This window comes from Leptonotus elevatus, chromosome 9, assembly GCF_054856555.1.
Source record: "Leptonotus elevatus isolate MCC_2025b chromosome 9, RoL_Lele_1.0, whole genome shotgun sequence".
Classification (NCBI taxonomy): Eukaryota; Metazoa; Chordata; class Actinopteri; order Syngnathiformes; family Syngnathidae; genus Leptonotus; species Leptonotus elevatus.
In genome coordinates, this window is record NC_141247.1 from 24,877,106 (window position 1) to 24,893,990 (window position 16,885).

Sequence of the window (16,885 nt, forward strand, 5' to 3'; positions counted from 1 at the left end):
TTTATACGTTTTTGGGAGCAAATGAGTTGAACTTATGTTACACACAAAAATTCTCAAATTTGAGAGTTTGGCGAGAGTCCACGAGCTGAATGCTAACTCCTAATGTGAAACGCCATAGACAAGCTAATGAAAAAGAGTGTCGACGTTACGGTGATTCTAAACATTTAAACAGCATCCGCCAATACTCATGGGCAGATACTTTGTTATCTCTGCTCTTTGAAAACAACAACAAAAATATTAAACAGCAAAATATGGCACTACACTTTAGGTGCGCAACTCTAAATTTGGACTTCCTTGTATGGTGGGGAAAAAAAGACTCGCTTGAAGATCAGTGACGAGAATGGCGAACCGCGATGTAGCAGGACTTCACTGTATTAACATTTCGTCGTGGCTCGACATAATCTGCACAGCTAAAAAAAAAAAAAAAAAAAAAAAAAAAACACTTCTCAATTCAGTTGTTTGGGTTGGAAAATAGAAGCAATCCCAGTTTAATATCGTGCCTGATTACATCCATGATCGTCTGTCTGGATGTGGCTGCTGCGGCGTTCTTGCCTTTTTATCCTCTGCTTGCCACTCAATGCTGTGTTCGTGCGGTACATCAAGCGATTTTTGCTTACTGCATTGGCCTTCTTTGTTTAAAATTAGTGAGTCACCACACCAGTCCCAGTCTGATGGTATATTTTACAATAAATTATCATAATTTTGCACCCGCTAGAGAAAATGTTCAACTCTCCCGATGCATTCTCGGTGAGCAGTGTCGTTTTCCTGAAGTTGAGCTTCTGACTTTGCTGCAGTGACGTCACAGGCTGCCGGTCAGACATTTTGGATGAATTTCAACTTGACTGGCAGACCATTTGGCTGCGAGGTGTTCAGCTCACTGGCTCGCAGGCACAGACTTGCATTGATAGGATGCTTTTTTGGAGTAAGTCACATTACTCTTTGTTTTAATCACAAGTTAGCATCAAGTCTTAAGCTTCAGATTTTAGCAGGTGAATGTGGCAAAAATCAAGTCAAGTGAATTTTTTTAAAAGTCTTGATTAGGATTTAAGCAAGTCAGTCACAACAATTAACCACATCACACCCAGTTTTTTTTTAACATTTTGTTCGTTAGCTTGACGCTTAGTTAATGCTTGACCAGCAAACAGTTAGCTGAACTGTGAAGATAACGTAGCTTAGCTGTCTTTGTGGGTTTTATCGTGACAGATAAAGTGGCCGGTTATTTCTTATCTTTGAGTTGCAACTCTCGCACTCTCAGGGCATTGAATTGGTCCTGTTTGGGTTGCTAGCTTGGGCTTGAGAAGTCCTAAAATTGGTTACTCAAGTCACATAACTGTTTTTTGTACTTGTTTACTTTAACTTACAGCATGCAAAGGAGTAGAATCATTACTTCTTGAACAGAGGTGGCAAATCCAGGTCCAGAAAGTAAAAGCCCTGCCACAGTTTGACTTTAGCCATTGATGCTAGCTAGCTAGCTAGCTAGCTCCCTAGCAAGCAAACGAATACCATATGGAGCTAGCTAGGGAGCTAGCTATCGAGCACCTGGGGCTAAAGCCAAACTGTGGCAGCAGGGTTTTAACTTTCTTGAACCAATCTTTTTTTAGTTTTTCCCTCAAGTACTTTTGCAAGAACGTGTGGGAAGGGAAGGATTAGTAAATTGGAGGTGTGGAGAATAGAAAGGGATGAGCTCTTGTAATTACCCGAAGACATCAGTGTGGGTTTGCAAGCGACGTTGTGCTGACAAGTCAGGCCACATTTCAGCCTCGCCAGATGCATCCTGAACGGCGCGATGAAGCGCGGCCGTGCGCCTCTTGCACGTCAAGAGCTTCATTGTCACTACGCCGCTCGCCGAGAGCCCGCAGATCTCCATCAGCCCGCTTATAAAACCCAATATGGGCCGTTGCGGATTAATATTCGCCATTAAAATGCCCAATTATGTAATCAGCCAAATCCAAGCTGTGCATGTGCTCAGCGGAATATCTCATCAGGCGGCAACGATCGAAAGGACTGACTGTGAAGAACGGCTCGGTCTGGTTTGCGAGAACTTGTTGAAGATATTTTATTTATTCCGATGACATGTTGATTTTTCCCTCGCTTACATCGTGCAAATGGGTCCATCCAAAAGTAGTGTTTGACAAAGCATATTTTTGTCCCCAAAAAATCTCATGCAACAACCAACCAAAAAAAACCTCACAAAAAGTGTATAATATATATTGAAATAATGATGATTTCGTCTCAATTTTCTCCTAAACTTAGTGTGAAATTTGAATAAACACATTCTGTAGCTGTTTTTCCGTCTTATGAAAGGCAAAAAGGGGAGATTGTTCTTCCTGTCATGTAGCGTTAACTTGTTTGACCTTTCCTGATACATCACTATCGATATAGATAGACACATTATTTGCATTACAATAAATAATCACATTTGTACCAATCAAGTGAAATTGGATAATAACTTGGGGCACACTTGTTGACCACTTTTATATAAAATATAAAATATTCGCTTTTTGTTAGCCCGTCAATGCCATTTCACTTTATGTGTTAGCATTGCGCTAACAGAGTTTAGCTTTGTGTGCACTACATACAAAACACAAGCAAATGGCACACTTGAAAATGCACATTTTCAAATTGTTAGCATAATTGCCAAAGCCATTTTGGAATGTTTTTGGAAAACCAGAAAAAACTCAACAAAAAAAGTGTCCAGTTGCTTCAATTCAATCTTTGCCGATTACCATGACCTGAATGAGTGAAAATCTACACAAACATAAAATATATACAATATGCTATATTTTTAAAAAGCATGTTGGTATTTCTTATAGATTTTTTTAACAGTAAGTTAAAGGCAATTTTGCTTTGCCTCGAATGAAATGTAAAAAGGCAGACACATCTTGCCACATACTCAAGTTTTGTTTAAAGTTCCACATCCTCAAACCTGTAACTCAAATTCTGACTCTCCAGTCATGTGACTCGAGTCGAGCGCTGCCATGTCGGCGAGGCGGTTCGCGGGCGGAATGGCGTGACGTCATCAGTGTCTGGCCGCGTTGATGTGCTAACTTTCGCCGGAGTTGTTATTTTGTGACTTACTGTCCTGGCTGGGGATGTGCCGGCCGTTCCCGCACAACGCTGACTGATTGGCGGCATTTCGAGCCGCTCCCCAAAAAAATACAACAAGGATGACGCAGCACGGTGGCGGAGTGGTTAACGTGGCTGCCTCACACTTTGAATTGTGCTTCTGTGTTTATTCTCCGGTTCGGCATTCAATTATTCATTTGCTGAAGCATGACATCACATCTGTTATTGTGATTTATTTATTTTTTATTCTCCACACTTTTATGCCGCTAACAACTCCCACATAATACCTCCGATTTACACCGTTCGAAAAAATTAATTTATTTAAAAATTCACGTCCCTCTTATATATTGTCTGATTCCGCATGACATCATCTTTTCACCATTCATTTTCAATGGGACAGACATTGAACTTTCCACGCCCACTGCCATACATATAACTTATCATCATTACCAGATTTCTGATGCTGCTCGGTGGCATAGTTGGCAAAATGCATTGTCCAGTAATCGGGAGGTCGTCATTTCATAATTTATCTCTCAACTTCATAAGCATTCCCCGTGCATTCAAATCTTAGCGTTCAGCTTTCAGCATTCCCACGCATTTTCTCCAGAAATTGCACTTCGTCTCGTTTTTGTTGTTGTTGTTGTTGCTGTTGTTGTTGTGAGGTCGGTTACTTGCTAAAGATGAGTTGAGTAAGAAAAAGTGACATCAAACATCCCCTACTCTCGACTTTCTCCTTTTCTATTTCCCTTGAAGGTGACATTTGCCGTGCGGTAAGCCACAGCGTGCGTTTGCAACACCGCATGAACACGAGGGCGGCTTGCCAACAGCGGTGACGGACTATTAATTAATTACGCTCTTGTCCGTGTGTGTTGTGTTGGGGAAGACGGGGTGTGTGTGTGTGTGTGTGTGTGTGTGTGTAGGTGGGGGGGTCAATGTGGGGGCGGCACAGTCACAGCCGCCATGCTCAATCACGGCCACCCTATCGCAGAACTTTAGAGCTTTAATGGAGCGCTTTTTACCGGAGCGTAGTAATTAATTTCAGCGCGGCCGCTTATTGGAATAAATAAACGGCTGATTTGCGCACGTGTTGCGGCGGCTGAGACGGGAAGGGAGCCGGTGACCTTTATGGTTAAGAGATTCTCGGCGTATCATCTCATTAGTTCGCCTTTTTGTTCTCGACAACTGACGCAACCTTGTTCACGCATCCTATCGCAAGGCCTTCTCCGCCTCCTCCGCGCCGCGCCGCGAATGCGATGTCGGGCCGCATGGCAATTGAGCGGCTATTGATCGGACTGCAGCGCGGCGTGCGAACACGGGCCAATGACAGCCACGGCAACTGAGCAAGCATCACTGACCGCTTGCGGTCATATATCAGTGTTTGCCAATCGCGATTGAGCCGAGGCGCCGCGCTGCGTTTCGCTGCAGAAGGAATCTCACGGGACACCGAGAAACAAAAGAAGAGGCAGAGAAGGTCCCCTACTGCGCTCTAGTAATAGTTGTTGTTCCTCACAGTATGCCCGCGATTCGGCTCATATGCTCCGTTTGAGGTACCGTAGCGTTTGCTTTAAGGCATCTATGCTAATGTCTTTTAGCCTGTCTATAGCATTGCATTTCACATGATATGTTTGCATTTTGCTAGCGGTTTTTAAAGGGTTATAATGACTGTCACGTCGACGCTGATTCCTAGTAGCCCATCTACGGCGTTTTAAGTGGCTACGTATCCTGGGCACAACCGCAAAGAGTAAAAATCCACAGATAATTGATGCGCATTGTAATTGACATAAAAATCATGAAAAATGAAAATAAGTGGGGGATCGAGTAAGTAAGTCAATAAATAGATAAGTGAGGGTTCCATTGAGGAATGTGGGATATATTCCCCTAAAAATCAAATAAGACATTAATTATATGCAGGGAGCCACTGTATTTGTTAGCTTTAGCTTAGCTGACTTTTGTTATTGTATAGTTTAGTTCAACATTTTTTTGTTTGAATACGCATGAATATTTCAGTACAGTAAACTTCTACGGAGCTTCAAAATAAAAACACAAACAGACGACCTCCTGTCCTAAAAGTCAACCCTTGTGATATTTACCCTTGCGTTGTTTGACCTCTCCCAAGATTTGGTGTCATATTCCTTTGGAAAATGTTGAATTTCAAATCGCCGTCACAAATCTCACAACGCGGCGCTACGCTTCTGGTTGACTCGTCGGCTATTAGCTGTGACTTTGTGGCCACGCGGCCGCTTCCTCCTCGAACCGTACCCGACCGTGAAGAAGAAGCAAAGGGTTGATCAACAATGTGGCCTCGCGTTAAGCGTTTTACACGATGTTTTTGTTTGATGCGGTTGTAGTGCATCACGGTGTGAAGAGGCGGTGTGTAATTGTTACTTCATTTATTAAGTGTTAAAGGAATAGGAACACCTTCCTACTTACTAGTTTGTGAATCTGGAAAAACTGATGCTGAAGGCAAATGCTGCGTAATTCATTGAAGTATTGAAAATGTCGAAATGTCTGCATTGTTTTCTGAATGTTGCCAGAAAAAAATGTCGTGAAAATCGCGGTAAGATTGGAAGTGTGAAAAATAGCGCCGTTTTCGAAGTTGCCCTGAACGAGCTCAACAATAAAGTTGGAATGATTTGAATCGGTGACAAAATGTGGAAAAGGGCGGTTGGTATGTAAAAATGTCTGCAGTCATTTAGGAAAAAGTTGGAGTGGTTTACATCAGTTGACAAATACGGAATAAGTGGATACATGATTTGGGAATGTGGACAAATGTGCGACTATTGAGAATTTCAAAAATAGATTTAAAGATGGTGAGCTGATTAGTTTGTTGGAACGATTTCATTCCGTATGTGGAATGAGGTAGTAAGTATGTAACCTTTCTGCATTATATTGGGAACGTTGTCATGTCAAATTTGGAATAATCGGAATCATTTGAGACATCTGGAAAGATAAGTTATTAATTACTTTTAACTCATTCACTCGCAGCCATTTTCACTGAAGCAACCCCCTTCACTCCCGGCCGTCTTACTGGATTTTGACTGATTTTGCAAGACCCACAGAATATTGTGTTCTATTGCTATAAAAACATGAAACCTACCAACAGAAACATTAAAGTCTCTTCTTTCATCGGGGAAAAAAGTATATTTCTATCTGTTTCAGTTTTGCAGCAATTAGCATTAGAATATAGCCAAGTTTCATCATTATTCACAAATCCATTTCGAATTCTGAGTAATTGAGGCTTTTTTCAACGTCGTCCTGGTTCATTTCCTATGCTCTGCTGCCACCTGCTAGCCGTTTGTGTAATACCATATTACCGTTTCTTCAACCGTTCCCCCATTAAAAAAACGTATAAATACGTCTTCGGGACACTTAAAACATTTGAAATAGAACGTATTTATACGGTTTTGGGAGCAAATGAGTTCATGGGGAATGTGGAATTCTGAGTGGAAATTCAACCGAATGAGCTGACGACTTTGAAATGTGGAATGAGCAGGCCTTGGAAAATGGGCAGAATAATAAACATAACAAATGTTTGGTATAGATATGAAGATTTTGCAAAATGAAGCTTTTTCTTGCCGCGTCTGTGTGAAGAGGAGAGACAGGAAGGCGAAAAGATGCAGCAGGGGGGGATGCTGCAAGTAGGCCTGCTGGCCGGTGCTGTGTGCAGGCAGCGGTTGCTATGGCAACACATTGATTATTTAACAATTGGGATGAAGCCCGTGCCCCGCATTCGCTTCTGTGGGTGGCGTCACCGTCTCCAGAGTCAAGCGCACACATTTGCCGCACAAAACACCACGTTAACACTATCGAATCTTAAAACTATATAGAACTATAGAATACTACTGTTATTTATGTACTATTGCGTATTTCTGTCTGCCTTCAGTTTAAGGAGACAAAGCCATACGAGCCTGTGGCATTAACAGACACAAATTGCAGCGGCGCAATATTGGATTGGAGCATTTTGTCATACGACAATCCACAAAGGGAATGACCAATAGTAGCAATTTAGGAATAAAATATTGAATTGACCAAATTTGAACATAGCCCTCCTAGCCTCCTTTTTACAATATACACGCTTGTCCAATTTTGAGTTGCGTGCCTAAGTGTAGTACCTTGTCGTGCCACTGAGCTCTACGGGAAGAGATGTCGCGTAGCATAGATGTTAGCTGTTGGGTGCTCAGTTCACGTGTGTGTTCAAGTAGCAGTTGTTTGCAGGTTTAAAATCGATGCGTATTTCCAATATTAGCATTATATGTTAGCTAGCAGGCTTTCGTTATATTATTTGTAATATGCTCTTATTTGTTTGTGAAGCTTTATATGCACACAACATCTCTATGCTAATTTCTGTTAGCCTGTCAATGGCGTTTCGCATTGTATGTTAGCATTAAACTAGCATGATTAAGCTAGCGATTATAACTAGCGCGATTATGCAGTATGGTTTGGTTGAACATTTTTGGAGAGTGGAACAGGTGCTGAGGTTTTTATTTTTTTTTAAGTGCGTTTGGGAAAAAATAACCACATTTAAAGCATATGGAAGGAATAAAGGTAAAAAAAAATTGTCTCTAGATATGGCAGTTTTTCGCTTACGTTAGTGGTTGTGGAACGTAAACAAGGTTCGCTATGGATCAAATGAGGTAAAAATTTTGTATTTTGATTTTGTGTTCTTGTTAGTCAATCCGCATTTTAGTTGCAGTCAACCACTGGTTCAGTGTTGAAGGATACATTTATAACTTGCTTGGCAAAAACAAAACCATTTAATTGTTGAGATCGATGTCTCCAGCCTGAGGAGTGTGTGTGTGTGTGTGCAACCTGGATTGCCATTAATCTGTGAAATGCCGTTGACTTGACCTCCGTAATCCTTAACCTACTTCCCATCAAAGGATTATCCAGATGTCATAAATTGCTATTTGGCCCTCCACGGCCTGACTGGAGCACAGACGTCCAAAAATGCGCCCTGAGATTTAGTGCTGCTCGGCTCACGTGCTCTCAAATTGAGCGTATTCGTCTTCCTCGGGGCGGCCCGCGGATAAACGTGGATGACCGTTCTAGGAACCGAGCGGGGAGGAGGGTGCTAATCCGCTCTAATCCCAGGTATTTGACTTGTTTGCTCAATGTTAAACAAACGCATGTTGAGATTACTTGTACTGAGATTATCTTGTGTTTTTGTTTTGTTTGCTTGTTATGTCAGATGGCGATAGGTAGCTTATACAACTGCTGTTTTATACCACTGGTGGATTGATTTAGTGCCTTACAGACCTTCTTCTGGGTTTACCGATACCCTCTTACTTTCTTGACTACAAATCCCATGATGCACCCGGTGCTGGGTTTTTTTTGTCTTGTTTTTAGCCCAAAAATTCTACAATTTGTGTGTAATTCTTTCTCTGGAACAGAAAACAAACTTTAACTATTTGGTTAATTAATCTTTCACCTTTGTTCTTGTAAAATACATTGCAACTTAATTCATCGTTCATCCTCTGGCTTTTGATCGGGTGATTACTTATACCCACGCGATAGTCAAAATGTGTTCTCATGCTGTTACATGAGCAGCTACACACTTTTCACAGCTACTCATCAGCAGTTAAACAATGCACACGGCATACGGGCAGGATATATTTCTACTTCCTGTTGCTTTCAATATGACGTGCAGTATGATGAAGTCATTATTTTTAGTTTTATTATTCATTCGTGTTTTATATATGATATGATATTAATATATGATTGAGGTGAAAGGAAGCTTGCTGAAAAATACGAAGGATCATCACCATCGTCATCGTCAACATCATCATTTTTGTTTTTGTGCTGATTTATTTCGTAAGATTAGGAATCAAATCAATAAAACAAACTGTTAAATGTATATGTAAAGTGTTTGTTTAAAGTTATATTATTTCTAATTAATTAACCAATTTATTTAATAACGAATATATATTTATTTATTGATATGTGTATTATTTACGATAATAAATCTATACAAATTAAAATATTGATTAATTACCTCTGTTTTTTATGTACTCTAATTGTTTGTATTTTGCTAATAATTTTCATTGAATTATTTGCAGTATGTTAACACATTTTGTTCTCTTTTTGCTTATATTTCTTAAATGATAAATTAATTTATTATTTAAAATTCTTTCCCGAAAACCTCGTGAGGAAAAGTGGTTTAGATAATAAATGCATGGATGGATTTAAAATTCTTTAAATTAATTTAAAAAAATCTTACATGTATATGTAAATTAAATTAACTATTTTATTATGTTTTGTTATTCTTTAAAATGCATTTAGCAAATATGTAATATTCTGTTACATTTAATATTTAAAAAAATCTAATTTTTTTTATTTTATGATGTTTTTGTTTCAAGTATAAAACATTAATTAACCAGTTATTAAATAAAATCAGTTGAAAATATTGTTTATTTTATAAAGATGTGTGTTGTGTTTGTAATATTTTCTATGTCTTTACAATCAATTAACCAATAATTTGTTTAAACAATATTCCTAAATGTTAATGAATATATATATATTCTTTTTTTTTTTTATTAAAAAGCGCAAATGTTAGTGTCCTGTGGGTCCCTGTGGTCATTTTCAGCCCCTGGCACCTTCCCGGCACGTCTCAACCCCGCCTCACCCACCCCCGGGGGGGACTGGCCGGCTTCACTTGGCTGCCATGTGATAATGTGTGTGCGTGTGCGTGTGCATGCGCCGTCATCTGCTGAGATAATGTGTATCTCTTCATATTCACAGGCCAACCCTCCCCCCATCATTGTCAACGCAGACTCACTAGATGCAGGCCCTTATGTAAGTATCTCCTTCCTCACTCACTCACTCACTCGCTCGCTCGCTCACACTCTCTCTCTTCTCACACGCCCTCTGTTACCACGTGTGTATGTCTGTGTGTGTGTGTGTGTGTGTGTGTGTGTGTGTGTGTGTGTGTGTGCGTGTGTGTGTGTGTGTGCGTGTGTGTGCGTGCGTGCGTGCGTGTGTGTGTGTGTGTGTGTGTGTGTGTGTGTGTGTGTGTGTGTGTGTGTGTGTGTGTGTGTGTGTGTGTGTGTGTGTGTGTGTGTGTGTGTGTGTGTGTGTGGAGATGTTTGCCATGTGGACATCGGCAGCCATTATCCATTTGACCTTTGACCTCGCCTTTTGTTTTGCCAGGGCGCCGCATTGCACATTTATTTCGTGTCACGTTCGAAACGCAGAATGAACTCAACATGGGATTTAAAGTGAAAAAAAAATATCTAACGCTCCAAGGTCTGTTCGTAATCTTGTTAGTGTTCAAAATGTGAGCATTTTGCCGGAAGGTTTTGATGTACGGTGCTGCCTTGACATACGAGTGATCCCACTTCCGAGTTTGGAAAATAGTAAAGAATTCATTTAAAAAAAGAAAAAAAGTGTTTAATACCGACTGACGTTTACAGACAAACAAAGCATGAAAGCCACATAAGCTTGCTAGCTTGATGCTAATACACAATGCAAAACTCCATTGGCGGGCTAGTGAAATTAGCGTCAATTTTTGGTAGGTCAAATTATTTCGGTGCGTGTGTGAAATACGAGCCATCCTTGCTTACTTTTTCTTTTTCTCTCTCTCTCTTGCGTGACAGGTGAACGGCAGCGATGGCATGTACAAGTATGAGGAGATCATCTTGGAGAGGGTAAGTCCATTCATCCTCTTAACAGTCACTCAACTTTGGTTTGGAATTTTTTGACATATAAGCCATCTGAAGTGTTTTTAGTCTTCTTATGATTTGATTCCTCATAATGTTTTTACTACTGAAAAAACATAATAATTACGATATTACACTGAAAATCTTAAGCGTTTTATTGTTTTTTCTAAATATTATCATTCTTATTGTTTATTTTTTTTGTCTTTATTCTTATTAAATTGCCTATTATTGCAAGAGTGTTTTGCTGACTTAACCGTATTTCTTTGATATAATAATGTATAGAAATTTACTGAACATATATTTTTTATTCTTGTAATATTCCAGCTGTTTATTATTGTGTAATTACCGGTACTTTTTTTTTTTTCTAATAATATTGTGAATTAATTGTCTTTTAATAAATATTTTACTCTTCATGTGCTTTTATTCTGGTTAAATGATAAATTCCTTCTCATACTATTGCAATTTTTTTTCTCATCAAATAAATTAGGATTTGTTGTTACTATTGCAACTATTTTCTTATAAAATTTTACAAGGAATACAGTTGATTTATTATTTACTATTTTTCAGTTTTATTCTTGTTAAACAATCTTGCAACTGTTTTTTTTTTTTTTAGTAAACGATGTGATTTATTTGGTGTGTAGTATGTCAACATTAGTCGCTCATTTTTTTTTTCCCGCAGGGCAACTCGGGTCTGGGCTTTAGCATCGCGGGAGGCATCGATAATCCGCACATTCCCGACGATCCGGGGATCTTCATCACCAAGATTATCCCTGGAGGAGCGGCCGCCATGGACGGAAGGCTCGGGTAACGTCGCCTTACTTCCTACACTAGCATACTTACGTACTTCATTTGCACTTGTGATGATGATGATGATGATGATGATGATGATGATGTAACATTCCCCCCGTACGCGTCCGCAGGGTTAACGACTGCGTGCTGCGCGTGAACGACGTGGACGTGTCGGAGGTGGTCCACAGCCGGGCGGTGGAGGCCCTAAAGGAGGCGGGGCCGGTGGTGCGTCTGCTGGTGAGGCGGAGGCAGGCCCCGCCCGAGACCATCCTGGAGGTCAACCTGCTCAAAGGGCCCAAAGGTAACCACGCACGCGCAACCACGTGAGCTGCGGGAAGACAAATGTCAAGAAAGTGCACAAGGCATTTTGTTTTTCTAACTTGAGCTCTTTAAATATGTCCATAATATATTAGTTACATCAAACTATACGTTTTGGTTTTATTGTAGCTACTTTTGACCAAATAAAAACAACCAATTAATTGGGCAGCTGATTAGTCAGTCAATTTTAGCCCTCTTAAAATTGACACATTTTTGTTGCACATTAATAATATGAATGATAATGATAATGTTGATGTCCAAATTCAGTTCTGCAGATTTTATTTTCTGCATTAAGTTAAATACTAAAGTACAAAGTATTGTAAATGTTCAGACTGTAATAATTTATGTTTTCTGTCACATGATGTCATCTCTTCATTTTTGAACAAGAGAAGCATTTGCAATTAAGACTCAAGTATTAAGAAATAATTCAAAGAAAATAACATTAATATGATATACGTCTTGGGTCTCAGCAGACTTTTTCATCTAGAAGTGGAAGCTCCCTCTGCTGGCTGTACTTAGAAGTGCACAAGTAAGGGAAAAAATTGTTGCTGAGAATAAAAAAAAAAGAAGTTTTGTGGTTGTTTTCCAACCTATCAATGTGCAACCAAGCTGTAATTTGAAGGGTTAAAATGAACATGAATTAATATTTTATTTAATGGTGCAACAAAACAAAAAAACACACACAGTGAGAGAAGCCATTGTGATTTGAATTAAAAATGTCTATATGATGATTTTATCCTTGAATAATTCTGACAATATACTAGCAAATTGTCGCTTTTAATATTACAACATTATTTTATTTTCCCAACTATATTATATCATTAACAATCATCTATTCAGGTAAGTATTTATATAATGCATTTTTTTCTTCAATGTAATTCTCATGAACGCAATGTTTGTTTTCTTTTATAAAACAACATGATTCTCATGAGATCCAATTCTTTCACGTCAATCTTCCAGGACTGGGATTCAGCATTGCCGGAGGGATCGGCAACCAGCACATCCCGGGCGACAACAGCATCTACATCACCAAGATCATCGAGGGCGGAGCCGCCCAAAAAGATGGACGCTTGCAGACGGGGGACCGCCTGCTCGCTGTAAGACCCTCTTCAGATTTCTATCGTAATACTGCATAAAAACAGTGGTATCGCCGAATCGGCATCAGCGAGTATCTAACAAGTAACAATACCATTATTTACAACGCTAATATAGGACTTTGGATGCAGCATCTTGTGTCTTGCTTGTGCATGACATTCACTGACAAAGATGGCAAATCCAAAGTAAAGTAAGTAAAAAACCTGCCACAGTTTGGCTTTAGCCCCTCGTGCTTGCTAGCTAGCTCCCTAGCAGGTAAACAAGCACCCGGGGAGCTAGGTAGGGAGCTATAGCTAGCTAGCACCTACGGCTAAAGCCAAACTGTGGCAGGCTAGCTAGCTCCTTAGCAGGTTAACAAGCACCCGGGGAGCTAGCTAGGGAGCTAAATCTAAACTGTGGCACTTTCTGGACCTGGATTAGCCACCTCTGTTCACTGATGTGTGCCGTGTTCACTGCATGCCAAGCCAAGATATCCTATTGGCCCTTGAATGCTCTGAACCAATGGCAGGGCAGCTTTTTCATGTTGGAAAAAAACAACAACTAGGTATCGGTACAGTATTGGCATCGGCCGATACTGCAAAACTGGATATCGGAATTGGTATCGTGGGCCAAAAAATGGTATCAGAACAACACTAATAAAAGTGTGCTATCGTTCTTTGCGTACGTATGCATGGACATTAAATCCAATTGTGACGGACACGCTGGGCAGGGTTTCAATTCTCTTAGCAAGCCAGCTAACTAGCGTCCTCTTGCCTGCCATCCATGAAAACAGTCATTGTCGGCATGGTATCGGCATTGGCCGATACGGCAAAATTAGATATCGGAACCGGTATTGAGGGCCAAAAAAACGGTATCGGAACAACACTAGTTAAGGTATTGAGATGCCCTGGGCAAGGAGAGCCACACAAATCGCTCTGTACACCACAACATAGCCACTCGGGATAGTCTTATCATTCTGATATCATAAACATTGGACAGGTTCAAATCCAGTAGAGGCAAGTTGATCAAATGATTTCCAAAAGATTGTCCTGAGCGATTATCCTGTGGTGCGAGTGTTGAGCGTAAAGTTCCTCCTTAAAAACAGCCTGACACAAATTTGGCCTAATTATTGGGTTGCGTGCACTCCACTCAACGATTGTCAATCACAAATCAAGGAATGAAAAAAAAAAATCACTCCCACACACCGCAATATAATCGTTCCGGATCATCTTTCAGAGAGAAAACTGCACACGTTAGTCCAGATTTTGGGTATGAGCGTAGTTTTCTCACAGCCTGTTTTGCGGTCCAGGTGAACAACATCGTGCTTCAGGACGTGCGCCACGAGGAGGCGGTGGCCGCCTTGAAGAACACGTCCGATATGGTTTACCTCAAGGTGGCCAAGCCGGGACCCGTGCACCTTAATGACATGTACGCCCCGCCCGACTATTCCAGCAGTACGTATTTACTTCTTTCTCTTCTCCTCTTTTGCTTTAAAGTCACAATTCTGACAGCTTGCACCATTGTTGATTGTGTACATTATTGATGATGCAATCCATTTATTAATATGTCAAATTGTTCTGCCAGTTTTGTGCTTTGACTTGCAAGCAAAAAAATCACATCCAAACGACATAACTCTGCCTTGCTTAAGTCCGCTAACTTAATGCTAATACTCCATGCAAAACACCATACACAAGCTAAGGAATAGCATCAGTGTTGTGGCGTTATAATACCTGATGCTTTTTTTTTATATATATATATATATATATATATATATATATATATATTTTTTTTTTTTTTTAAGAGCTCAGTATTGTTCATTCGGAAATGTCATCATCATTGCTCTTTATTTTTATTATTATTATTATTATAATATTATAATATAAAAAAAAATAATAATAATAATAATACCTGATGCAACAGATATTTAAACTTGGTAATGAAACACTTGTAGATAGATGACATAATAATACTCACTTTATCCTCTGTAAAGAACAGCTCCATGCATATTAGTATGGCTGTATTATGCTACAAAAAACTGTCAAAACTGTTCATTTCTCCCCCCCCCCAATATCTTAAATTGTTTGCTTAAGTTTTTTTTATTTTATTTTTTTTATTAAAAACACAATTCAGATTTGGATTTTTCAGCCTTGGTGGAGGTCTGTTCATCACTTGTTGTCCCACTCAGAATAAGGATTTGTCAACCTTCTGCCATCTAGTGGAAGAGTCTTTTATGTCATGCCGGCTGGCATAGGAAAGAGGAAAGCTGCGTTGTTTGTCATAAATAAATAAATAATCGTTGTTGTAGCAATGAAGTGAAATTGGATCAGCACCACGTTAAACAAACGGTGACAAAAAAAAAACTGCTTGCCCCAAATGTGTTCCTTCTCAAGTAAAGACCTACTTTTCGACAAATACGCTTTACATAAATCTAACGTTACATAACGCAATGTAAAAAAATAAAATACGGCATTTTTATCTTGAAGAGCGATGAACCTGCATCCGTGGTTTCTTGCGTCGGATCGCTGCTCTCTTGCCCAAAAACGCCCGAGACACCCACATCGTGACTACTACACACGCACACGCACGCACACACACATACACGCAATTCTTCCCACAGCAACAACAAGCTCAGTTGTCCGCCTCCCACAGTGCGGCCGCTTTCTCACATCCCACCTGCGCATGGGAGCCCAATATGGCTCCAAATTCTTTTTAGCCATTTAGTAAGCATGCTGGCTTTTGCACAATTTTTGTCGCACATGCTCACTTAATGTGGAATAAAAGTGGATGAGGGTAAATCATGGATGTAGAAGATCATTTTTAATTTTTTTATTCTTATATTAGAGTGTCAGTGTACCCCTGCAATGTTCGGCATTTCCGATGATCTTATTACTAGATTTGGGGGAACTTCACCATATATAGAATGAAACCGTTTTGTCATTATGATTTCGTAATTTCAATTTGATGGACATCGTGCCACTCCTGGTTTGTGCCTTGGCCACCAGAGGGCGGTATAATACCTACTTACTGCAAGTGATCCACATTGACGTGGAGATGAAACACAGAAGACAATCACAACTTAATTGTTGTCAAATTAGCCGTTTATTTGCGGACAGGGGTGGCAAATCCAGGTCCGGAAACTAAAAGCCCCTAGCCTACCTAGCAGGTAAACAAGCACCATAGGAGCTAGCTAGCTAGCACCTGGGGCTAAAGCTAAACTGCGGCAGGGTTTTTACTTTCTGAACCTGGATTTGCCACTTCTGTCGGAGGATAAAAAATGATGCCTGTGACTATTTTGATGTTGTTTTTTGTCTACATGTGTTGTGTCAGTTTATGTTGAAATAGAAGTTGTTTCAAGGATTATTTGTACTGCTAGCTAGCTAGTTCCCTAGCAGGTAAACAAGCACCATCGGAGTTAGCTCGCTAGCTAGCATTTGGGGCTAAAGCTAAACTGCGTCTGGATTTTTACTTTCTGGACATGGATTTGCCACCTCTGTTTGTGGGGGATGAAAAAATGATGCCTGTGACTATTTTGATGTTGTTTTTTGTCGACATGTGTTGTGTCAGTTTATGTTGAAATAGAAGTTGTTTCAAGGATTATTTGTACTGCTAGCTAGCTAGTTCCCTAGCAGGTAAACAAGCACCATGGGAGTTAGCTCGCTAGCTAGCATTTGGGGCTAAAGCTAAACTGCGGCGGGGTTTTTACTTTCTGGACATGGATTTGCCACCTCTGTTTGTGGGGGATGAAAAAATGATGCCTGTGACTATTTTGATGTTGTTTTTTGTCGACATGTGTTGTGTCAGTTTATGTTGAAATAGAAGTTGTTTCAAGGATTATTTGTACTGCTAGCTAGCTAGTTCCCTAGCAGGTAAACAAGCACCATGGGAGTTAGCTCGCTAGCTAGCATTTGGGGCTAAAGCTAAACTGCGGCGGGGTTTTTACTTTCTGGACATGGCTTTGCCACCTCTGTTTGTGGGGGATGAAA

At 40.1% G+C, this 16,885-nt stretch overlaps 1 protein-coding gene across 16 annotated transcripts in view; it reads left to right on the top strand.

The window, feature by feature from the left end:
- dlg3 (discs, large homolog 3 (Drosophila)) overlaps nt 1–16,885 on the top strand; it is an 84,085-nt gene that overhangs the window by 32,398 nt on the left and 34,802 nt on the right. For 13 of the 16 annotated variants that reach the window (XM_086085414.1, XM_086085409.1, XM_086085416.1 and 10 more), the window contains 6 exons: nt 9,805–9,858; nt 10,659–10,709; nt 11,401–11,525; nt 11,642–11,811; nt 12,789–12,925; nt 14,212–14,356. In XM_086085414.1, coding sequence (XP_085941540.1) covers nt 9,805–9,858; nt 10,659–10,709; nt 11,401–11,525; nt 11,642–11,811; nt 12,789–12,925; nt 14,212–14,356 — 682 coding nt within the window. The remainder of the gene's footprint in view (nt 1–9,804; nt 9,859–10,658; nt 10,710–11,400; nt 11,526–11,641; nt 11,812–12,788; nt 12,926–14,211; nt 14,357–16,885) is intronic. The other 3 variants (XM_086085413.1, XM_086085422.1, XM_086085424.1) reach the window with 1 other exon arrangement.